General features: G+C 37.5%; 1 protein-coding gene across 8 annotated transcripts in view; it reads right to left on the reverse strand.

Moving 5' to 3' along the window:
* Positions 1–26,511, reverse strand: part of LOC137753349 (zinc finger protein 420) — a 69,389-nt gene that overhangs the window by 33,171 nt on the left and 9,707 nt on the right. For 4 of the 8 annotated variants that reach the window (XM_068528489.1, XM_068528488.1, XM_068528487.1 and 1 more), the window contains one exon: positions 20,333–23,544. In XM_068528489.1, coding sequence (XP_068384590.1) covers positions 21,797–23,544 — 1,748 coding nt within the window. In that variant the 3' untranslated portion in view covers positions 20,333–21,796. Of the gene's footprint in view, positions 1–857; positions 1,113–20,332; positions 23,545–26,511 lie in introns of those variants that run through there. The other 4 variants (XM_068528493.1, XM_068528484.1, XM_068528494.1 and 1 more) reach the window with 3 other exon arrangements.

A 26,511-nucleotide genomic window follows, 5' to 3' on the forward strand; every position in this document is an offset into this window, starting at 1 on the left:
CTCAGCCACAGAATGAACCCCAGAAATTACCAAAATGCAATTTTACCTCTGTACCCCACTAAACTCCCATAAGATCACAGACTATAAAATATACAAATGACTCACAAAGTCACACACAATCACATTTCCACAGTCACACAGCCGGAGTCACAATCACCAAGTTAATGCTACACTGTCTGACCACCTAGTCTTAAAACCCAATCATACACAGAGCATACACACAATCACTCAAGCATATACAAGCACCCTGTTGGGGACACACACAGCCCAAAATAACCTTTCACAACAGCACTTTTACTCTCTTCATACAGTCATGAAAACGGCACACAGTCATCCAATCAGATAGTCAGAAAAACACAACCAAGTACCAGGTCAAGGAAACAAGCAATCACAAACATCGTGTCACAGAAACAGTGTCGTAACACTTCGAAGTCACAGGCAAACCCTAGTAACACACATAAAAAACTTCAAAGTAACACAAGCACTTCCAAACACCCTGTCACAACAACACTGTCGCACACCTCAGAGTCATAAGCACGCAGTCCACACGCAATTACACTGTCACATAAGCACATTTCCAGTCAAGTAAGCACGCGGTCACAAACAAAGTCACAGCAGTACTATCACAGCCTCAGAGTCAAAACAACTCACACTCACACAAACGCTTACACACAAAACCACAGTAGCACACGACCATTCGCCCATACAGTCACCAATACCAGGCTGGCTGTCGCGCGCGCGCGTACACACACACACACACACACACACACACAAAACACCAGGAGACACGGCCACCCACGTAATTGCAGTGACTCTTCCTCCGAGCGTTTCCACCCTGGCATTCCGGACATACTCACCTCGACAGAGGGTGCAGTTCAGGGTCCAGGACCTGGTGCCCGGGATCCCAGCCCAGTTTCGGGTTCGCCCGCCCTGCGGGAGCCAGGCCAAACTCCTCCACAGACGCAGCCCTCTCCCCACGCGAGGTCCCCAAGTCGCGCGAACAAACGGAAATGAAGCCGCGTTCGGGACGCGGTGGCTCTGGGAAATGTAGTCCAACTCCGGGCAGGCTGTGGCTGGCCAGCGAGAACGTTAGGAGACCCAGTCCACAAACTCTCCGCTGGGTTCGAGGACCCGGCTGCTAGAACTAACTCGCCCCAGCTGCCGCGCCCCGGAGATTTCTGGGAGACCCCGCCTGCGCTCAGTGCGCAGGCGTGGGGCGAGCTCGCCTCGGGCAGTTGCCCCTGAGACCGCGGCGAGTGTTGAGTGGGTTCGGGGTCTTATACACATCAGGAGAAAGTGGGACCCGCCGGTGGGGCAGGTGCAGGGGACCAGCCTGAGCGTCAGACTGGCATGGGACCCTCTGTGTGCCTTGTCAGGCCCTTTGGTGCTTGTGAATATTTGCGAGACAACGCGAGATATTTTCGGGTGGACTGGGAGTCCCTCAGTGGCCGAGTGTATGGTTATATTTCTGCCTGTGTGTGATTCTACGTGCTGTTGGGCGTGAGGTTATTCGTACTTGAAGCTGCACGGTAATAGCATTTTATAACTGTGTGGGCTTGTCTGACGTATTAAGGGACCTCTACTTTTGTAGTTTGTTTTGTGCCATAATTGAGTGTGGTTGTGTGACTGGTGATGACTTGCGTCAATATAAAGGTACTTTTCTTGTGCCTATATCTTCAGAATGTCTGTTAGGAGTTTGACTAGCAAAAGAGCATATATGTGACTGTGAAAAAACGATGGATGGTCAAATTATTTCTTCCTTGAACACTAATTTGATGATCTGGAAAAGGTTATTCATTTGGCAGATGATTTAGACATGATTTTTCTATTGGATCAAATAAATGTATTCTGGGGAAGAATGTAAAATCAACATAGTTGGGTTTTGTTTGTTTTATTTTTTAAGAAAGATAATTTCAAAGGTAGCCCTAGGGTAACCGCTTTTTCCTCTGCCACAGCCCTTCAAAGTAGGCATTCTTTCTTTTCTACTATTAAGGGGACATTATTGGGTAAGTTTGAGAGGCCATCCAACTAATAAAACAATAAAATAACTTTATGCATAAGAAGAGTGAATTTCATTAGAGTCCAGTATTAGTCAGATTTCCTGAATTCTAGGTCAAACCCTTGTCCCCATTTTCTTTTGAGCATACCTTGGCTCACAGAGAGAAAAGAACTTAGGGCTGTAGGTCTGTTGGCAAGCCTGGACTTGTCTTCGCTTGCTTCAAGACCTCATGGCCTTTTTAAAAAAAATAATCACAAACTTGTGAATTTCCAGCACAAAGGAGATGTAGCTGTCATTTCACCACTTCTTCGGAGGGGAAAGCTCATAAAGCTTTTCTGATTTTCAGGACCATTTACCAAATACTTTGATCTCTTCCAAATAATGTGAATGGAGTAGCAAGTTTGGTGACCAAGATTGTTGAATGAATGAACCTGTGTGCTTGATCCAGTATAGCTATGTGAAATAAAGATGGTCAAATTGCACTGACTTAGAGGGAGTCGAGTGTTAAAGTGGAGCAAAAATTTTGTCAGAGTATACATGGGAGACGTAGATTGGTTTTTTGTTTTTTGTTTTTTTTTAAGAGATGACACATTCTGGTTTCAAATTGGACAGCATGCATTGATCTCAAGCTACCTCTGTTTGATTCTGGGTTATCTCTTTTGGCTTTTGAGTAGTTGTGATGATTGCTTGCAAGAGAAAGGAGGCTATTGTTTAAAGTAAAAAACAGGAATTATTAACCTGAGATGAATAGGTTCCGTGTGGATGGGCTTCTTATTGTATATTAAACTTGTGACATTTTGTATGTATAGATAAATGTGATTTTTCTTTTTCAGAGAAAGTATAGGCAGCTTTATCAGATTGACAGAGGTACCTTGACCCAAAAAAGTGAAGACCTTTAGAAATACAGACTGCAGGAGCTGAGGAGGACTATTTTTTAGCATACCATGTAATATACTTAATATAAAAAATAGTATATATTTTTTGGAAGGATTTGGCTCCTGTCAATGGTAACCTTTGAGGCTAGAAGAGAGGACTTACAGTAAAGGGGAAGAAGTGACAAAGAGGACTTTAAGCATTATTGATAATCTATTTTTTCCTTATAAGGAAAACATATTACTCATGTATTTAATTTTAAAATTCAAAAGAAAATGGAGATGTTGAAGATTTTGGAGCAAGAAAGTGAGTCAAGAAACCTAAACTCTGTGGAAGCAGACAAAATCCAGAAAAACATGCAGAAGACTGCAGAGAGGAAGGAAACTCAGGCAATAATTTTTCATAGGCCCCAGGTGCCTTGTTGTTTATCAGCTGGCAGTTTCAGATTTATGTTATGGCCTATTTTGACCTTGTAGACTCTTAAGGATTAGTTACTGCTTCAGCCCAGCAACTAGAGCCCTGTGGTAGTGGTTACCCGTGAATAGCACTGGTGAGTATATTCTTTTTCCTGGCATTGGATCATTTTCTTTGAGACTCTTTATCAATGCTGGCCAATGATTTTGACCTTCTGCCAATAGACTGGGTTTATACGAGTACATATGGGTCAGACATTTAATCAGTGATCTCAGGAAAGTATTTGAGGTACTCTAGTATTTTTATAATTATTTTTCACTAAGTTTTTATTTAAAAAAAATTTAAGGTATAGGAAAAGCAAAAGAATATTATAATGATGTACATTCTATATCCTTTACATACATTCACCAGTTTTTAACATTTTCTTAATCTCTGTCTATACCTATTTACATATTTTTGTTTGTTTTTTGCTCTATTTATGAGTAAGTGCAATATTATGAGTATTCAATATCAAGAAAACACATAAGAAATTTAACATTGATTCAGAATATCTAATATATAATCTGTATTTAAATTGCCCCAGTTGTTTCCCTGATATCCTATATGTGCATTTAAAAAATTGATACAGGGACTTCCCTGGTGGCACAGTGGTTAAGAATCTGCCTGCCAATGCAGCGGATGCGGGTTCGAGCCCTGGTCCAGGAAGATCCCACATGCCACAGAGCAACTAAGCCCCTGTGCCACAACTACTGAGCCTGCGCTCTAGAGCCCGTGAGCCACAACTACTGAGCCCACACGCTGCAACTACTGAAGCCCATGCGCCTAGAGCCGGTGCTCTGCAACTAAAGAAGCGACCACAGTGAGAAGCCCGCACACCGCAACAAAGAGTAGCCCTCACTCGCCACGACTAGAGAAAGCCTGCACGCGGCATCAAAGACCCAACACAGTCAAAAATAAAATAAATAAATTTATTTAAAAAATTGATACACAATCCAAATCAAGGTCACATATTGCATTGGATGGGCCCTTTTTTTTTAAGCCATAAATATTTATATCTCACAGTTCTGGAGGCTGAGAACTCCAAGATCAAGGTACAGGCAGATTTGGTTCCTGGTGAGAGCCCTTCCTGGGTCTGCATCTCGCTATTTTCTCACATGGTGGAGAGAGGTCATATCTTTTTAATATAGAGCAGTATTCCCCTTACCTGTTTTGTGTTTCACAATGACATTTTAAAGAGTCGAAGAGTCTAGAACGTTTGTCTTGTACAGTGCCTAACATTCTGGATTTGTTTGTTTTGTCATGATTAGGTTAAGTTTAAATATATTTGACAAGAATACTAGGGGTGGTGCTGTATACTTCCTATTGTATCACATCAAGAAGCACATAATTTAAGTTTGATCCATTATTGGTAATTCTAAAGTTGATCACTTTGATTCGAGTAGTGTGTGTACCTGATTTCTCCATAATAAAAGTTACTTTTTTTCTTTGTAAGTCAAGAAGTAATCTGACGAATATTTTGAGACCATTTCACATATAACATTTTGCCTAATGTTTTTAGCATCCATTGATGATCCTTGCCTAAGTAAGTTATAAAATTAGGGCTTGCAGTGGTGATTTTTAATTTTATCATTCTCTTATATAAAAGCTTTGCCTTTCCCCCCTTTTCTTCTCTATCTCTGGTTTTTCTCTTTTGAGTATCTCTGACTGATGGATTATTTTGTCATTTGAAGTATTTTAGTACAAGGAACGAAGTATTTTAGTCCATTTATTACCATCATTCTTTGTGTTGCTCAGATTGTCCAAATTTGGCCTCTCAAGCTGGCTCCTGTAATCCCCATTTGTCTTTGAGCAATTCCTTACTTTTTGACACAGGTATTGAAGACTTACATTGTACATTCTCTGTCCCAGGCCTGGAGTTAGCCACTTTCTGAGGAGATTTTTTGAGATGATCTTTTCAAATATATATCCTTAACAAAGATATAGTTATTTGTGGTGCACATGCAATGGAATGTTATGCATCCAATAAACTTGGATTTATAAAGATAATAAATTTTAAATTAACAAGAATGAATCTTAAACATTTAATTCAGTATTATATTGGTGATATCTACCCATGTTCATTATTAATGTGCTATATAATATATGTGAATGGCTAGATAGATAGTCCTATTCTATTGTTTAGATTTACCACAATTTATTTAAATAATTCCCTACTGATGAACATTATGTTGCCATTTTTTTCAACATAATAAATGATACTCCCATCAGCACTCTTTTGCATTCACTTATGGGCACCTGTCAGATTGTTACTTCTGAGAAATCAATAAAAATGAAGAGTTAGGTTAAAGATGAGGATATTTATCAAGCATTATAATATAAAAGGTATTAGGTACTTAAGAAAGATACAAAGATAAAAAGTTGTTTTTAGCCTAGCAAAGAAGATAAAAGCTGTACTGAAGTAACTCTAAGAGTATATAAAAGTCATTTCCAAGTTACAAATACATGTTCTGGAAGTTCAGAGGAGGGATATATTCTTCCCACAGGGACTACTGTTATCTCATGTACAAAATATAAAGGACTCAAAGAATCTCTTGATATTAATGGATTTTGTGAGGTCAGCTTTACTTGCAGTTTTTCTCTTGATGTCCTTATTAAATCAAAATTGAAGATAGTTGAATAAGGTAACTTGATAGCTGTTTGGGATAGTTTGGTCCAACTGGGCTGGTTTAGAAGTAAAGTTAAACAGACTAACACTATTTTAGGTACCTAAAGGTTTAAATAACTTCCAGTAATTATGTTTTAGGCAGGAATTGAACACACAACTGTATATTTCACAAACAAAAAACTCATTCAAATTTCAAGAACTCACAATAAACTCCAATTAGGAAAAATATAGCAATAGTTTAAAAATTATCCAGAGTCTCTATTTCTTTTTTTATTATTTGAAAACAGCTTCTATTTAACCAAGTATAAAAATGTTAGAAAAATATACATGTTCTTGAGCATAATAAATGGTCATTATTGAAAAATTTAGAAATAAACTTAAGAAAAAGAAAAATATCACTGATAATCTCACAGCCAAGAGATAACCACATTTTAGGTTTATCTTTCCAAATGCCATTTAAATATTTATATAGTCACAGAAAATGATGTCATATACTATATACTGTTTAATAATCTGCCTTTTCCATGTTTTGAAACATAAAATATTGCATTGAAATTCATATAACTTTAAAATGTTCATAATATTTAAAAACAGACCATTAGTGTTTTGAAGTAATGATGGAATACATTTTGAGTATTTATGACTGAGTTGTTAAAAGTTGTTAATATGGTATATATTTTATTGCAACATGTATATTAAAGATTACATGGAATCTGTTGAGCATCATAATTTCTTTTAATCATTCTACACTTGTCAGAATGCTGGAACATATCTGAATAGTTCCTCATTCATGATGGCCATCTCCTGGATCTTGATCCTGGCTTTGGGTAATTAGGAATTTGTCATTGCAGGGGCTAGTGACCTTCAAGGCTTCTCCTAAGAGGAGTAGAGATCATTGAACTCTATACTGGAAAACTAGATGGATCTCATCTGGCTAGAGAAGGACATCTTCTTACCAAAATCTTAAATCTACCATCTGGAGCTTGTTTGTCCCTTTGTGTTTTTCCCAAGTGCTTGCCTGAAATTTTGGTCCATGTTCTCAGAAAATAGAGCTTTGCAGAGTTGTGCAAAGACAACTCTGCCCATAGCTATATTTTCCCATCGTTCACACTTTTCTCTAGGTCTTCCTAGGATGGCCTTGCTTTCCTGATAACCATGGAAATGGGGCTCAGTTATTGAACAGCCAGAGCCTGGCCTGTTCCTTACCTTTTGCTATATGTAAGATGGTTAGATTCTAATCTCATTATAATGTCCTTATTGAATCATGAGATAAACGTAGTTGAAGGACAAGCAACAAGAGTCTAGGTGAGTGAGGAGAAATCACACAAGGTGAAACCATTGCCTAATAAAGTTCAGTTTTTCAGTTAACAGGAATTATTACAATGTTATTTGAAAAGTTGCCTTAGAAGCTACAGTACAATGGGGGAAATTAAAATTAAGTCCACTTCAGTATGACCTAGCAAAAGAATTTAATTTTCTTTCCCTCTGTTAACTGGTAGCTTTCAAAGATAGTTTCTATTAAATTTGGGTATATATAAAAGAATATTTATTAAATATATTTAAGGTGTAATGACTCACAATACAGCAAAACCTGTGTACCAACTACTTATTTTAAGAAAGAGAATATTACTACTAACTTTGAAGACCCCTGCATATCTACTTCCTTTCCTCTCCCCTCAACCATAATAGTTATCCTGAATTTTGTGTTCATAATTCTGTTGTTTTTCTTTATAGTTTGAACCACGTACCCCAAAACTATGTTGTTTATCTATGCATATATTTTAGTTTTATGTAAATATTTTATACATTTATGGTTTGCTTTTTTAAATTATTTATTTATTTATTTTGGCTGCTAAGTGTCTTAGTTGCGGCACACTGGATCTTCATTGAGGCACGCAGGATCTTTAGTTGGCGCACACAGGCTCTTAGTTGCAGCATGCGGGCTTCTTAGTTGCAGCAGGGGGACTTCTTAGTTGTGGCATGCAGGCTCTTAGTTGCAGCATGTGAACTCTTAGTTGTGGCATGTGGGATCTAGTTCCCCGACGAGGGATCGAACCTGGGCCCCCTGCATTGGGAGCATGGAGTCTTACCCACTGGACCACCAGGGAAGTCCCTATGACTTGCTTTTTTTGTCAACATATTAGTGTGAGATTTAGCCATATAGCTATAATTCATTTTCACTGCTGTATGGTATTCTATTACATGAGTATATCATGTTTTAAAATCCAGTTTCTATAAATAGCAATGTAGATTGTTTCAAAATTTGATATTAACAGTGCTGCTATAAACATTCTTGTACATGTTTACTGATGGATATGCAGAGGTTGCTCTAGGGCAGAGGTTTGCAAACTTTTTCCATATAAAGACATATATGAAATACTTTAGACTTTGCAGGCCCAATGGCCTCTATTACAACTCATCAGTTCTGCCATTGTAGCATGACAGCAGCCATGGACAATATGTAAAAGAATGAGTGTGGCTGTGTTCCGATAAAACTTTATTTACAAAAACAGGCAGTGGCAGGATTTAGCCAGTGGGCCATAGTTTGCCAGCCTCTATTCTAGTATATATATTATGAATGTGCTATCACTAAACACAGGGTATTTGGAGCATGCAAATATCTTCAGCTTTACTAGACAATGTGCAATATTTTCCAAAGGAGATTTTTCAATTTTTATTCTTTACTAACATTTGAAATTCTGAAAATTTTAAGTTTAGGCCGATCTGGTATATGGATATGAAATGAAATCTCATTTTGGTTTTAATTTGTATTTCCCTGATTAAGGTTAAGTTTTTTTGTTTTTGTTTTGAAACATATGTTTATTGGCCATTTGTCTAACATGAAATGCCTATTAAAGTTCTGTGCTCATTTTTTTCTTGGGTTGTCATTATTAATTATAGAACTTTATAAAAAATATTTTGGGTGTTTTTGTGTTAGTCATATGTGTTGAAAATATCTTCTCCCAGTTTATAGCTTGTCTTTTCATTCTCTAGGGAATCTTTTAATAAATAGAAGTTCTCTGTTCAATGTCAGATTTATTAAATTTTTTTTAAAGACTTGTTCTTTTTTTGTGTTTTAAGAAATCATTATCTTACACTAAGGTCATAAATTTAGTCTCCTACATTATCTTCTTAAGGGTTTATAGTTTTGCCTTCCACATTTTTGGTTGTTATAAAATCTTTTGGGGGATTTCCCTCATGGCACAGTGGTTAAGAATCCGCCTGCCAATGCAGGGGACACGGGTTCAAGCCCTGGTCCAGGAAGATCCCACATGCCACGGAGCAACTAAGCCCTGTGCTCTAGAGCTCGTGAGCCACAATGACTAAGCCCCGCGTGCCACAACTATTGAAGCCCACATGCCTAGAGCCTGTGCTCCACAACAAAGACAAGCCACTGCTATGAGAAGACCACGCACCGCAATGAAGAGTAGCCCCCGCTGGCTGCAACTAGAGAAAGCCCACATGCAGCGATGAAGACCAATGCAGCCAAAAATAAATAAATAAATAATACTTAAAAAAAAAATCTTTTGGAATCAATCTCTTTCTGTAAGATAAAGGAGTGTAATTTACGTGTGCATGCACAGCAGTTGTCCCAGAATATGAAAACGCTATCTTTTCCCCTATTATTGACGGTCATAAATTAGGTTATATGTATGTATGTCTTTATTCAATCTGTTGATCAAGTTATTTTTCCCTGCAATGTGTACATGCTCTTGATTAACATAGTTTTATAATAATTTTTGGTATATGATAACACAAAGACCTATTTGGGACCTTATTAATCTTCTCCAGTATATTGCTTTTTCTATTTCCTTTATTTTTTATTCTTATCTTTATTATTTCCTTGCTTTTACTTTCTTTTGGTTTATTCTGCCATTTTTTCTCAAATTTTCAGTCGGATAATTACAGAATTAACTTTTATGCTTCTTTCTTTTTTAAAAAAAGTTATTTTAGTTGATTTACTGTTGTGTTAATTTCTGCTGTACAGCAGTGATTCAGTTATATGTATATATACTTTTTCATATTCTTTTCCATTATGGTTTATTAAAGGATATTTTTGTTTGTTTGCTATGCTGTATGGCTTGCAGGATGTTAGTTCCCTGACCAGGGATTGAACCTGTGCCTCCTGCAGTGGAAGCACAGAGTCCTAACCACTGGACCACCAGGAAAGTCCCTATTACAGGATATTGAATATAGTTCCCTTTGCTATACAGTAGGACCATGTTGTTTATCCATTTTATATATAATAGTTTGCATCTGCTAATCCCAAACTCCCACTCCATCGCTCCTCCACCCCACCTCCCCCCGTTGGCAACCACAAGTCTGTTCTCTGTATCTGTGAGTCTGTTTCTGTCTCATGTATCATTTGTGTCATATTTTAGATTCCACATATAAGTGATATCATATGGCATTTGTCTTTCTCTTTCTGACTTACTTCACTTAGTATGATAATCTCTAGGTCCATCCATGTTGCTGAAAATGGCATTATGTCATCATTTTTTATGGCTGAGTAGTATTCCATTGTATATATGTACCACATCTTCTTTATCCATTTGGCTGCTGATGGACATTTAGGTTGCTTCCATGTCTTGGCTATTGTAAATAGTGCTGCTATGAACATTGGGGTGCATGAATTAGAGTTTTCTTGGGATATACGCCAAGGAGTGGGATTGCTGTGTCATATGGTAACTCTACTTTTAGTTTTTTAAGGAACCTCCACACTGTTCTCCCTAGTGGCTGCACCAATTTACATTCCCACCAACAGTTTAGGAGAGTTCCCTTTTTTCCACACCCTCTCCATCTGGTGGCAGATGTTAACTAGACTTACTGTGGTGATCATTTTGCAATATATACAAATATGGAAAAATCATGTACACCTGAAGCTAAAGTAATGTTTATGTCACTTATACCTAAAAAGAAAAAAAAAAGATTTCCTACCTCAAGGAAAATACCCTCGAAATTTCATGATGGAAAAAAACCTTGAAATCATTTAACACAATCTATCAAACAAGAAAAAAAATTTCAGATTATTTTTTGTATACCAGAATTGTTTTTATTTTGGTACATTTATCTTAAGCCAAATATTAATTTTAAAACTTAGCTATTAAGCATTCAGTCAAAATGTGGTTTCAATTTTCAAATTTTGTACATACTGGAAATACATTTTAAATGTATTTCTTCATTTGGGTCACCCTCAAAGAAGCTTGAAAAACACATCATATTCCAAAACCATATACTAAGGGAATGAAAATGACTTGAGGCTGTGTCAAGTCATTTTTCCATCATAAACAAGTCTTAGAAATATAATTTCTAAGCTCTGGAATTATAATTAACTTAGAAAAGGTAAATCAGACATTCTGGATAAATGGTATTCTTTTGCATTCTTTTAATTGTATGTTAGATGTTATTTATATTTTACTTAGAGTATTTATATCTATTATCATTTACAGCAATTATCGATTATTATCTGCTCTTGTTTGATTTTGAAACTAGGGCTATGCTACTAGCCTCACAGAATGAGCTTCAAAAATTTTATTAGGGGAGGGGGTTTGAACAATTTCAAGTGTAGAACTAATTGTTCTAGATTTCTCAAAAAACACAAACTACTAGGGAGGTGGTCTAGTGGTTAGGATTCGGCGCTTTCACTGCCGTGGCCTGGGTTCAATTCCTGGTTGGGGAAGTGAGATCCTGCAAGCCACGCAGCATGGCTAAAAATAAAAATAAAAATAAAAACAAAACCCTACAAACTACTAAATCTCAACTAAGATAAAGCAGATATCCTAAATAACCAGATAACCATAAAGAAATTGAATTTATACTGTAAAGCTCCCCAAAAAGAAATCCTGGGGCCCAGGTGTCTCCACTGGCAATTTATTACAAACATTTGAAGAATGAACACAGATTTTACACAACTTCTTCCAGAAAATAGAAGAAACACTTCCCAACTCATTTTATGAGACCAGTATTACACTGATCCCCAAGTGAGACAAAGACTTGGGGGGAAAAAAACTCTCATAATTTTAGACACAAAAGTCCTCAACAAAATGTTAGCAAATCAAATCCAACAAGGAAATTATACAACATACTGAGTGGGATTTGTTACAGGTATACAAGACACATTTGACATTTTAAAAAATCAATGTAATCCACCATATCAACACGTTGAAGAAGAAAAATCCTATGATCAACTGCTTCAGAAAAATTTCAATTGCTGCAGAAAGAGCATTCGATAATATCCAACATCCATTCATGATTAAAAAAAAAAAACCTCAAGAAGTTAGGAACAGAGGGGAACAACTTCAATTTAAAAAAGAGCACTGGGAGGGTGGAGTCAAAATGGCTACTAGGACACGGAATTCACGCCTCCTCACAACTAGGGCATCTACCAGGCACAGGTGGGGGACCATGGACACCTAAGGGGATGGGAGAAACCCCCAGTGACCGGGTAGGACGTGGGGCATGAGGGGAGAGAAGCGGGAGGAGAAGTGGAGGCAGGATGGGACTGGTGCCCCTGAGGGACGGCTGGGGGAGGGGAAGGGATCCCACGCCCAAAGGGGGAAATTGGGGAACCACTGGGAGGGCAGAGGATCAAAAGAGAGCATGGCCAGCTTTCCCTTGCCCACTTGGGCCCCCAGGAACCTGCTGAGATCCCGGGCCTGATCCTCTGCCCACCTAGGCCCCCACCAGCCACGTGGGTTCTGAGGGAGTGGGAGGGAGTGAAGGGGGAGCAAAAGTAAAGGCCGGACCTCTGGGATTGGCACCCCTGACGGGTGGCTAGGGGAGGCAAGGAGTTCCTACACCCAGTGGGACCCACTCATGGTTAGGGGTCCAATGGCGACAGGGGAGACCCTGTGGGAGACAGTGGGGGAGGGGCACAAAGGAACAGAAGGGAACGGGGCCAGTGCTTTCCGTCCACTTAGGCACCAGGGAGACTGTTGGGCTCCCAGGCCTAATCCTCTGCCCTCGGAGCCTCTCCTACCATGCAGAACCAAAGCCCTGCCCTTACACCCCCACCCAGCACCCTACCTCTACACTCAGAGACCCCCTCCAACGAGCTGGGCCTAAACCCCACCCACACTCCATCACTCAGGGATCTAACTACAAACTCCAAAACCCCACACTGCAGAGACTCTCCTTTAGACGTGCTGCCTCTCCTCTTCCGTGCAGGTCTTAAGCAGAGGCCCCGCCCCACACTTGAACTTTGCCCCGCCACTCCCTGCCCCACACTCAAACGTCAACCCCTCCCACCCGCCTAGGTCCCCCCGCACCCTAAACCCTACCCTTGCCTAAGTTCCACCCCTGCCTAAACTCTGCCCCCATGGCCAGGGCTTTTTTTTTTTTTTTCTTTTTTCCTCTTTTAGATTGGGGTTTTGTTTTACCTTGTTGATTCATTGTTGTTGATTCTTTTACATTTTTATTTTTCCTAATAAATCTTCTATTTTTCTACTTTTTATTCTTTATACTTCGTTATTGTTCTCTCCTCTTGGCTTGTTCCCTCCCCCCCTTTTTTTTTTCTGTTGTGGCTTTATTTTACCTTGTTGCACTTGTTTCAATTATAGTTTTATTTTTCCTAATATATTTTGTATCTTTCTAATTTTATTTTGTTTTTTATTCTTCAATATTGTACTGCTCCTTTTTTTCTTTTTTCCCGCACCATGTACCTTGTGGGAGAATCTTGTTCCCAGGTCGAGGGTCAGGCCCAAGCTCCTGTGGTGGGAGCTACAAGTCCAAACTGCTGGACTAACAGACAGCCTCAGACCCCAGGGAATGTCAATTGGAGTGAGGCCTCCTGGAGGTCCTCACCTCAGCACCAAGACCCAGCTCTATCCAACTGCCTGCAAACTCCAGTGCTGGATGTCTCAGGCCAAACAGCCAGTAAGACAGGAATACAGCATCACCTATCAAAAAAAAAAAAAAAAAAAAAAAGAAATGACAAAAAAATGTGTTACAGAGGAAGGAGCAAGGTAAAAACCTACAAGACCAAATAAATGAAGATGAAATACACAACCTACCTGAAAAAGAATTCAGAGTAATGATAGTAAAGAGGATCCAAAATCTCGGAAACAGAATGGAGAAAATACAAGAAACATGTAACAAGGATCTAGAAGAACTACAGAGCAAACAAACAGTGATGAACAACACAATTACTAAAATTAAAAATACTCTAGAAGGAATCAATAGCAGAATAACTGAGGCAGAAGAACGGATAAGTGAGCTGGAAGATAAAATGGGGGAAGTAACTGCCAGGGAGCAGAATAAACAAAAAAGAATAAAAAGAATTGAGGACAGTCTCAGAGACCTCTGGGACAACATTAAACGCACCAACATTCAAAGTATAGGGGTCCCAGAAGAAGAAGAGAAAAAGAAAGGGTTTGAGAAAATATGTGAAGAGATTATAGTAGAAAACTTCCCTAACATGGGAAAGGAAATAGTCAATGAAGTCCTGGAAGCACAGAGAGTACCATACAGGATAAACCCAAAGAGAAACATGTCGAGACACATATTAATCAAACTACCAAACACTAAATACAAAGAAAAAGGTTAGCAGCTGATTTTTCTGCAAAAACTCTGCAAGCCAGAAGGGAGTGGCAGGACATATTTAAAGTGATGAAAGGGAAAAACCTACAACCAAGATTACTCTACCCAGCAAGGATCTCATTCAGAATCGAAGGAGAAATTAAAACCTTTACAGATAAGCAAAAGTTAAGAGAATTCAGCACCACCAAACCAGCTTTACAACAAATGCTAAAGGAACTTCTCTAGGCAGGAAACACAAGAGAAGGAAAAGACCTACAATAACAAACCCAAAACAATTAAGAAAATGGTAATAGAAACATACATATCGATAACTACCTTAAATGTAAATGGATTAAATGCTCCAACCAAAAGACATAGACTGGCTGAATGGGTACAAAAACAAGACCCGTATATATGCTGTCTACAAGAGACACACTTCAGACATAGGGACACATACAGACTGAAAGTGAGGGGATGGGAAAAGATATTCCATGCAAATGGAAATCAAAAGAAAGCTGGAGTAGCAATTCTCATATCAGACAAAATAGACTTTAAAACAAAGACTATTACAAGAGACAAAGAAGGACACTATATGATGATCAAGGGTTCAATCCAAGAAGAAGATATAACAATTGTAAATATTTATGCACCCAACATAGGAGCACCTCAATACATCAGGCAAATGCTAACAGCCATAAAACGGGAAATCGACAGTAACACAACCATAGTAGGGGACTCTAACACCCCACTTTCACCAATGGACAGATCATCCAAAATGAAAATAAATAAGGAAACATAAGCTTTAAATGATACATTAAACAAGATGGACTTAATTGATATTTATAGGACATTCCATCCAAAAACAACAGAACACACTTTCTTCTCAAATGCTCATGGAACATTCTCCAGGATAGACCATATCTTGGGTCACAAATCAAGCCTTGGTAAATTTAAGAAAATTGAAATTGTATCAAGTATCTTTTCCGACCACATGCTATGAGACTAGATATCAGTTACAGGAAAAAAGCTGTAAGAAATACAAACACATGGAGGCTAAACAATACACTACTAAATAACCCAGAGATCACTGAAGAAATCAAAGAGGAAATCAAAAAATACCTAGAAACAAATGACAATGAAAACACGATGACCCAAAACCTATGGGATGCAGCAAAAGCAGTTCTAAGAGGGAAGTTTATAGCAATTACAATCCTACGTCAAGAAACAAGAAAAATCTCAAATAAACAACCTAACCTTACACCTAAAGCAATAAGAGAAAGAAGAACAAAAAACCCCCAAAGTTAGCAGAAGGAAAGAAATCATACAGATCAGATCAGAAATAAATGAAAAAGAAATGAAGGAAACAAGGGCAAAGATCAATAAAACTAAAAGCTGGTTCTGTGAGAAGATAAACAACATTGATAAACCATTAGCCAGATTCATCAAGTAAAAAGGGAGAAGACTCAAATCCACAGAATTAGAAACGGAAAAGGAGAAGTAACAACTGACACTGCAGAAATACAAAGGATCATGAGAGATTACTACAAGCAACTATATGCCAATAAAATGGATAACCTGGAAGAAATGGACAAATGCTTAGAAAAGCACAACCTTCTGAGACTGAACCTGAAAGGAAGAGAAAATACAAACAGACCAATCACAAGCACTGAAATTGAAACTGTGATTAAAAATATTCCAACAAACAAAAGTCCAGGACCAGATGGCTTCACAGGCAAATTCTATCAAACGTTTAAAGAAGAGCTAACACCTATCCTTCTCAAACTCTTCCAAAATATAGCAGAGGGAGGAACACTCCCAAACTCATTCTACGAGGCCACCATCACCCTGATACCAAAATGAGACAAAGATGTCACAAAAAAAGAAAACTACAGGCCAATATCTCTGATGAACATAGATGCAAATATCCTCAACAAAATACTAGCAAACAGAATCCAACAACACATTAAAAGGATCATACACCATGATCAAGTAGGGTTTATCCCAGGAATACAAGGATTCTTCAATATACGCAAATCAATCAATGTGATAAAACATATTAACAAACTGAAGGAGAAAAACCATATGATCATCTCAATAGATGCAGAAAAAGCTTTTGACAAAATTCAACACCCATTTATGATAAAAACTCTCCAGAAAGTAGGCATAGAGGGAACCTACCTCAACATAATAAAGGCCATAGATGACAAACCCACAGCCAACATCGTCCTCAATGGTGAAAAACTGAAACCATTTCCTTTAAGATCAGAAACAAGACAAGGTTGCCCACTCTCACCACTATCATTCAACATAGTTTTGGAAGTTTTAGCCACAGCAATCAGAGAAGAAAAAGAAATAAAAGGAATGCAAATAGGAAAAGAAGTAAAACTGTCACTGTTTGCAGATGACATGATACTACACATAGAGAATCCTAAAGATGCTACCAGAAAACTACTAGAGCTAATCAATGAATTTGGTAGAGTAGCAGGATACAAAATTAATGCACAGAAATCTCTTGCATTCCTATACACTAATGATGAAATATCTGAAAGAGAAATTAAGGAAACAGTCCCATTTACCACTGCAACAAAAAGAATAAAATACCTAGGAATAAACCTGCCTAAGGAGACAAAAGACCTCTATGCAGAAAACTATAAGACACTGATGAAAGAAATTAAAGAGGATACAAACATATGGAGAGATATACTATGTTCTTGGATTGGAAGAATCAACACTGTGAAAGTGACTATACTACCCAAAGCAATCTACAGATTCAATGCAATCCGTATCAAACTGCCAATGGCATTTTTCACAGAACTAGAACAAAAAATTGCACAATTTGTATGGAAACACAAAAGACCCCGAATAGCCAAAACAATCTTGAGAAAAATAATGGAGCTGGAGGAATCAGTCTCCCGGACTTCAGACTATACAGCAAAGCTACAGTAGTCAAGTCAGTATGTTACTGGCACAAAAACAGAAATATAGATCAATGGAACAGAAGAGAAAGCCCAGAGATAAACCCACACATCTATGGTCACCTAATCTATGACAAAGGAGGCCAGAATATACAATGGAGCAAAGACATGCTCTTCAATAAGTGGTGCTGGTAAAACTGGACATGTAAAAGAATGAAATTAGAACACTCCCTAACACCATACAGAAAAATAAACTCAAAATGGATTAAAAGCCTAAATGTAAGGCCAGACACTATTAAACTCTTAGAGGGAAACATAGGCAGAACACTCTGACATAAATCGCAGCAAGATCTTTTTTGACCCACCTCCTAGAGTAATGAAAATAAAAACAAAAATAAACAAATGTGACCTAATTAAATTCAAAAGCTTTTGCACAGCAAAGGAAACCATAAACAAGACGAAAAGACAACCCTCAGAATGGGAAAAATTATTTGCAAACGAAGCAACTGACAATGGATTAATCTCCAAAATATACAAGAAGGTCATGCAGCTCAGTATGAAAAAGACAAACAACGCAATCCAAAAATGGGCAGAAGACCTAAATAGACATTTCTCCAAAGAAGATATACAGATGGCCAAGAAGCACATGAAAAGATGCTCAATGTCATTAATTATTAGAGAAGAGCAAGTCAAAACTGCAACGAGATGTCACCTCACACTGGTCAGAATGGCCATCATCAAAAAATCTACAAATAATAAATGCTGGAGAGGGTGTGGAGAAAAGGGAACCCTCTTGCACTGTTGGTAGGAATGTAAATTGATACAGCCACTATGGAGAACAGTATGGAGGTTCCTTAAAAAACTAAAAATAGAATGACAATATGACCCAGCAATCCCACTACTGGGCATATACCCTGAGAAAACCATAATTCAAAAAGAGACATGTACCACTATGTTGATTGCAGCGCTATTTACAATAGCCAGGACATGGAAGCAACCTAAGCGTCCATTGACAGATGAATGGATAAAGAAGATGTGGCACATATATACAATGGAATATTAGTCAGCCATAAAAAGAAATGAAACTGAGTTACTTGTATTGATGTGGATGGACCTAGAGTCTGTCATACAGAGTGAAGTAAGTCAGAAAGAGAAAAACAAACACTGTATGCTGACACATATATGTGGAATCTAAAAAAAAAAAAAAAAAAAGGTTCTCATGAACTTAGGGGCAGGACAGGAATAAAGGCACAGATGTAGAGAACGGACTTGAGGACACGGGGAGGGGGAAGTGTAAGCTGGGACGAAGTGAGAGAGTAGCATTGACATATATACACTACCAAATATAAAATAGCTAGTGGGAAGCTGCATGGCACAGGGAGGTCAGCCCGGTGCTTTGTGACCACCTAGAGGGGTGGGATAAGGAGGTTGGGAGGGAGACGCAAGTGGGAGGGGATATGGGGATATACATATGCATATAGCTGATTCACTCTGTTATACAGCAGAAACTAACACAACATTGTAAAGCAATTACACTCCAATAAAGATGTTAGAAAAAATAAAGATAAAAAAATAAAAATAAAAAAGAGCACCTGCACAAAACCTACAGCTAACATAATACTTAACAGTGAAAGACTGAGAGTTTCCCCCTAAGATCAGAAACAAGGCAAGGATATATGCTTGTACCACTCTTACTCAACATAACACTGGAAGTAATAGTCACCATAATAAGGGAAGAAAAGAAACAAAAGACATATAGACTAGAAGAAAAAAACTGTCCTTGTTTATAGCTGACATGATTATCTATGTAGAAAATCCCAAGGAATGTACAAAACAAAAACTTCCAGAACTAATTAGTGAGTTCTGCAGCAAGATAATAGATTACAAGATCAATATACAAGTTACTTGTAACTCATATACAAATTATATTGATATTACAGTCTATGACTTTGCTGTAGAACTCACAAATTATATAATTTGTATATTGATTTGTATATACGTATATGTACATATATAATTTGTGTATACTAGTGATTAATAGGTAAAAGGAAAAACACACCATTTATAACTTTTCCAAAGAAAATGAAACACTTAGATATACACTTATAAATCATGTATGCGATCTGTATGTCAAAAATTACAAATCCTAATAAATCAAAGACTATATTAGTTTTCTAGGGCTGCCATAACAAATTACCAACAAACTTAGTTTAAAACAACTTAATTTTCTCACAGTTCTGGGGGCTAGAAGTCCAAAATCAAGGTATTGGCAGGGCCATGCTTTCTCTAAAGGCACTAGGGGATGATTCTTTCTTGCCCTTTCCAGTTTCTGGTAGTTATTAGTAAGCCTTGGTGTTCCTTGGCTTGTAGATGCATCATTCCAACCTTGCCTCTGATTTCACATGGCTTTCCCTATGTGTCTGTGTCCATATTTCCCTCTTCTTATAAGGATACTAGTCATTAGAGTAGTGCTTACTCTAATCCAATATGACCTCACCTTAATTTGATTACATCTGCGAAGCCTCTATTTCCAAATAAGGTCACATTCACAGGTACTGAGAGTTAGGACTTGAATATTTTGGGGAACACAATTAAACCCACAATAAAGACCTAAAAATGGAGAGACATATCATGTTCATGGACTGGAAGACTCAGAGAGTAAAGATGTCAATTATCCCCAAATTGAAATTCTATTACAACTCAGCAAACTCTTTTTTTGTACATATAGGATAGTTTATTCTAGAATTTATATGAAATGGCAGAAGACCTAGAATAGTTAAGTCAATTTTAAAAGGGTAAAGTGGGAGGAATCACTCTACCCAATATTAAGACATCCTACAGAGGGACAGTAACCAAGACAGGGTGGTATTGGCAGAGGGATAGGTACATAGATCAACAGAAGAGAACAGAAAATCCAGAAATAGACATACACAAATATAAAGGCACAAAATCAATTTATTGAAGGTAGCCTTTTCAACAAATGGTACTAGAACAACTGGACACCCATAAGGCAACACAAACAAAGAAACAACATGAAGCTAAAGTTTATAATGTATGCAAATATTAACTCAAAATGGATCACAGACTTAAATGCAAAACATAAAACCATGAAAACTTCAGGCAAAAATGTAGGAGAATATCTTTGGGATCTGGAGCTAGAAAAGGAGTCCTTAGATTTGACACCAAAAGCTAGATCCATAAAAGGAAAAAGTAATAAGCTAGACCTTATCAAAATTAAAAAGTTTTGCTTTTCAAAAGACCCTGCCTAGAAGGATGAAAAGCTACGCACTGGGGAAAATTTTTGCAAACTACATACCAAACAAAGGACTAGTACTGACTAGAATAAAGAAAGCACTCTCTCACAATCCAACAGTTAAAAAAAAGATACAATTCAAAATTAAGGAGTAAAAGACACAGTCATTTCACCACAATGGATACAGGGATGGCAAATAAGCACACCATCATTAGCCACTAGGGAAATGGAAATTATAACCACAAAGAGATATCATTACACACCTATCAGAATGGCTAAGATAAAAAGTGGTGAAAAAACCAAATGCTGGTAGAGATACAGAGAAACTGGGTCACTCATGTTCCTGGTATGAATGTAAAACGGAAAAGCCACTTTGGAAAATGATTTGTCCATTTCTTATAAGAGAAACATTCATTCACTATATAACCCAGAAACTACTCTCTTAAACATTTAGACCAGAGAAATGGAAGTTTATGTTCACACAAAAATTTATACAAAAATGTTCACAAGCAGCTTTATTTGTAAGGGCAAAACATTTTTTTCCCCTTAGGGTTTCGTTTTAGTAAGAATTTTGATTCAGAACAAGGTATAACCTCACATTAATATTAGAATGTTTTGTTCCAAAAGGATTTACCTGATGCTTAGTAAGAGTGATGAAAGATTTACTGTACGTATTGTATTTGTAAAGTTTCCTTCTCATTTGAATTCTGTAATAGTATATGATTAAAACACTAAATAAAAGTAATGTTTACAATAATAGCTAACATTTATTAAGCATTAACTATGTAGTACACATTGCTTTAAGGCTTTACGGTATATGTATTTACTTCTTTAAATTGCAGAACACTATGATGAAATGTATGATATTAATGGAAAGTAAAACAAACGGGTTAAGTAACTTTTGCAAAGGAACACCCACATAGTAAACGGTGGAGCTCAGATGATACTGTACAAGAGAACCCTACATTTTAGGGTTGAGCTCTCATATGAATTCACTAATGTCTAACTAGGATTGAAATATGATGGAAAGTAATTCTGCACTTATATTAATCTAGCCTTTCTTAAATGTGAATTCTCTGAAGGTGAGTTACTTATGAGTTTAAGTAAAAAAGGATTCTCACATTCATAATCTGAATTTTCTGATATCCCAAAGCTGAATGTCATGGGCAAACAGGTAAAGGATTTACTAAATTAATTTTTTCATACAGTTTTTCTCCATTATGAAGTTTCTGATGTTGAGTAAGGTGTGAATGACGTCTAAAGTTCTTACCACATGCATTACATTTATAAGGCTTCTCGCCAGAATGAATTCTCTGATGTTGAGTAAGTTGTGATCCACGATTAAAGGCCTTTCCACATTCGTTACATTTGTATGGTTTCTCACCAGTATGAATTCTCTGATGCTGAGTCAGATGTGAACCACGAATAAAGGCCTTCCCACATTCATTACATTCATAGGGCTTCTCACCAGTATGAACTCTCTGATGGTAAGTTAGCTGTGAGCTACGAATAAAAGTCTTACCACATTCCTTACATTCATATGGTTTCCTACCAGTATGAAAAATCTGATGTAGATTAAGTTGTGAAGCACAAATGAAGATCTTCCCACACTGCTTACATTCATAGGGATTCTCACCTGTATGAATTTTCTGATGTTGAGACAGTTGTGAGCCATAAATAAAGGCCTTTCCACACTCTTTACATTCATAGGGTTTTTCACCAGTATGAATTCTCTGATGCTGAGTAAGATGTGAGCCACGAATAAAGGCTTTCCCACATTCCTTACATTCAAAGGGTTTTTCACCAGTGTGAATTTTTTGATGTTCAGTAAGTTGTGAGCCACGAATAAATGATTTCCCACATTCTTGACATTCATATGGTTTCTCGCCAGTATGAATTTTCTGATGTCGAATAAGCTGTGAGCCATAGTTAAAGGCCTTTCCACACTGCTTACATTCGTGTGGTTTCTTACCTTTATGGATCCTCTGATGTTCAGTAAGTTGTGAGCCACGAATAAAGGACATCTCACAATCTTTACATTTATAAGGCTTTTCACCAGTATGGAGTCTATAATGTAGAGTAAGCTGTGAACCATAACTAAAGGCTTTCCCACATTTCTTACATTCATAGGGTTTCTCACCAGTATGAATTCTCTGATGTTCAGTAAGTTGAGAGCCACGAATAAAGGCCTTTCCACATTCCTTACATTGATAGGGTTTCTCTGCAGTATGAACTCTCTGATGGTAAGTAAGTTGTGAGCCATGAAAAAAGGCCTTCCCACATGCATTACATTCATAGGGTCTTTCACCAGTATGAATTCTTTGATGCTGAGTAAGATGAGAGCTACGAATAAAGGCCTTCCCACACTCTTTACATTCATAAGGTTTCTCTCCAGTATGAATTCTTTGATGATAAATAAGTTTCGAGGCACAGATAAAAGCTTTTCTACATTCCTTACATTCATAGGGTTTCTTAGCAACATGAACTCTCTGATGGTAAGTAAGTTGTGAGTCCCGAATAAAGGCCTTTCCACATTCTTTACATTCATAGAATTTTTCATCAGAATGATTTTTCTGATGTTCAGTCTGTTGAAAGCCAAGGATAAAATATTTTCTGCATGCTTTACATTCACAGAATTTCTCAGTAGAATGAATTCTCTGTTGTAACGTAACGGATGTGGTTTGACTAAAATTAGGCATTTCTTCATAAACTACTAGTTGCCTAAAAAGTCCCTCTTTATTTCCTAAATGGCTTTCAAACTGGTCTCTGCAATCCTTATCATCTTGAAAACTTTTGCACTCACACTTACGGCTTGTAAGTTGTTCTATTATCTCCCACTGAGATGCTTCTAGTTCATAAATTTCTCTTTTTGATGATAGCTTCTTGTTTTCACACCTGGATTCCCAGTCTGTAAGATAACAAGTAAACAAATGCTATTTTCATATTCCTGGAAAAATGAAACTTCTAAGGTAGAAATGGTGGACTCAAACTGAATATCATACTCATAAGATGTCAGTGCAACCAATGGAACAGAAAAGAAAAATCCATAAATAGACACAATTATAAGTGTAAATTTAGCATAGAATAAAGGTAGCAGCTAAAACCAGTAGGGAAAAGATGAACTCTTTTTTAATAAATGAAAGTGATAAACATAAGGATAAACATAGGAGACACTGCTTTGGGAAAGATCCCCAGTGCTCTCCTTACTTGCTGCAAATAATGAAACCTTCCTTCTCCCTTAACAAAACAAAAACAAAAAAACAATACGACATAAGGATAAACATACAGAAAAAAGATGAAATTGCATTAGTACCTTAGACCTTACAGTAGGATAAATTCCAAATGGATCAGATACCCTTACTTAGAGAAATGAAAACACAGAAATAACTAGAATAAAACTTGGGTGACTTCTTCTATAACTTAGGAATGGGGAAATTTTTCCAAATCACAACTTGATAAAAATGACCACACTGGGACTTCCCACGTCCACGCTTCCACTGCAGGGGGCATGGGTTCAACCTCTGGTCGGGGAACTAAGATCCCACATGCCGTGCGGTGGGGCCAAAAAAAAAAATGATGTTGGATTAATTATCTATGTAGAAAAAGTAAAATTAAAAAAAATGATGTTACAGTAGAAAACAAAAACAAAAGAAAAGGTTAGCATGTCAAAAACATATTAAGGAAAGTAAAAGGACAAGCTGGGAAAAAATAGATATGTATAGGTATCTATACTTATGTGAACTCTATCTCAAAATTGCACTAGCGGGACTTCCCTGGTGGTCCAGTGGTTAAGACTCCGTGCTTCCACTGCAGGGGGCACAGGTTCGACCCCTGGTCAGGGAACCAAGATCCCACATGCTGCGTGGCACAGCCAAAAAACAAACAGAAAAATAAAGCAAAAAAAAAATTTTTTTTTAATTGCACCAGCAAATTTCAAAAATTCTGATGCAGAAAGTTTTCACTGAAGCATAATTTGTTACAGAAAAAGATTAACAATAACCCAATTGTCCATCAGTAGGTGGCTGGTTGAAATAATTCATGGTATATCCACATCGTGGAGTACTACGAAGCAGTTAAAAAGGAATATCTCTTTATATTAATGTGAAGTGCTGATTGAAATACACTTAATTATAAAAGAAATGTCGAGCTTCCCTGGCGGCGCAGTGGTTAAGAATCCGCCTGCCAATGCAGGGGACATGGGTTCAAGCCCTGGTCCGGGAGGATCCCACATGCCATGGAGCAACTAAGGCCGGGTGCCACAAGTACTGAAGCCCGTGTGCCTAAAGCCCATGCTCTGCAGTAAGAGAGGCCACCGCAATAAGAGGCCCACGCACCGCAACGAAGAGTAGCTCCCGCTCACCGCAACTAGAGAAAGCCCACACGCAGCAATGAAGATCCAATGCAGCCAAAAATAAATAAATTAAGAAAAAAAAAAGAAATGTCAATAAAAGTATGTATAGTTATGCTCTTTTTATCTTAGGAAGGAGAGGAGGTGGAAGAAGTATAAATGTATAATACACATTTGCTTTTATTTTCAAAAGGGGGAGGAATAAACCCCATAGTTACAGGGTAGGGAAGGAACAGGTGGAGGAGCCAGCAATAGAAGTCAGATTTCTTTGAATATAACTTGTTTTGTAGATTTGACTTTGGAGGTATATAAATATATTAAATAATTATAAAACAAAATTAAATTACAAGAAAGCACAGCTTAAAAATTGAAAAAAAAAAAGAACCAGTATTTACAATTGGTGGCATAACCATACAAGGAAACTACTTCAAATAACTTTCAAACATAGTAATTTGACTGTGAGATATACCCTATGAAGGGAACAAAAAACTGCCAAAACAATTATCTCAAACTGTTTTGAGTAATCATATAGTTAGTGGTAGTGTTGATCTTCTTATTTTAGAGGCTTCTTGTATAATGTGGGATAAAATATGTAATTATGTGATATTCTAATTGCATCATTCTTAGTGTCCTTGATAACTGGGACTCCTGGCATGGGAGAAAATAGATGCAGCTGTAAGATCTTAAAAAGGGTTAAATAAAAAGCCTATAATTCAGAATCTGAATTGAATTGGTATGAACTCAAGCTATAGTTTATCTTATGTTTTTTAATTAAGACTTTATTTCTTAGAGTAGTTTTAGGTTTACAGAAAAACTGAACTAAGTCCAGAGAGTTCCCACATGCTCCCTTTTCCTTCCCCTCCAGGTTCCCTTATCAGTAATAACTTAATATATTGCATTGGTGCAGTATATTTATTAAAATTGATGAATCTATATTGATACATTACTTTCTTCTATTTCTGTTCTCCCTCACTCACCCTAGCCACACTTATCTGTTGATCCTCAAAAGGATCAAACTCACTGCTACCTCAGTTCCTCTGCAACTGCTAGTCTCTCTGCCTTAAACTGCTCTTCTTGGGAATTCCTTGGCAGTCCAGCGGTTAGGACTCTGAGCTTTCACTGCCAAGGGCCTGGGTTTGATCCCTGGTTGGGTAATTAAGATCCCACAAGCCACACAGGGCAGCCAAAAAACAAACAAACAAAAAACCCCAAAAAACAAAAACCTGCTCTTCTCCCAGAATTTGCATGGCTTACTCTATTCATGTCTCCTCTCAAATGCGAGCACTTTAGAGAGCCATCCTTAACCACTCTTTCTATAAGAACACCTCCCCCCATTACTTTGTGATTCTCTATGCTTTTTGTTTTGCTTCCTAACACTCATCACTCTTTGTATATTTTTATTTGTTACTGACTATTTTTTCTGCTAGGAAAGATCAATGGGGATAGGGAATTTTTCTTGTTTACTGTTATATTCTCAATACTTAGAATATAGAGGGTATTTAAAAATATTTGTTGGCTAAAGACTCA

This window comes from Eschrichtius robustus, chromosome 19 (genome assembly GCF_028021215.1).
Source record: "Eschrichtius robustus isolate mEscRob2 chromosome 19, mEscRob2.pri, whole genome shotgun sequence".
Classification (NCBI taxonomy): Eukaryota; Metazoa; Chordata; class Mammalia; order Artiodactyla; family Eschrichtiidae; genus Eschrichtius; species Eschrichtius robustus.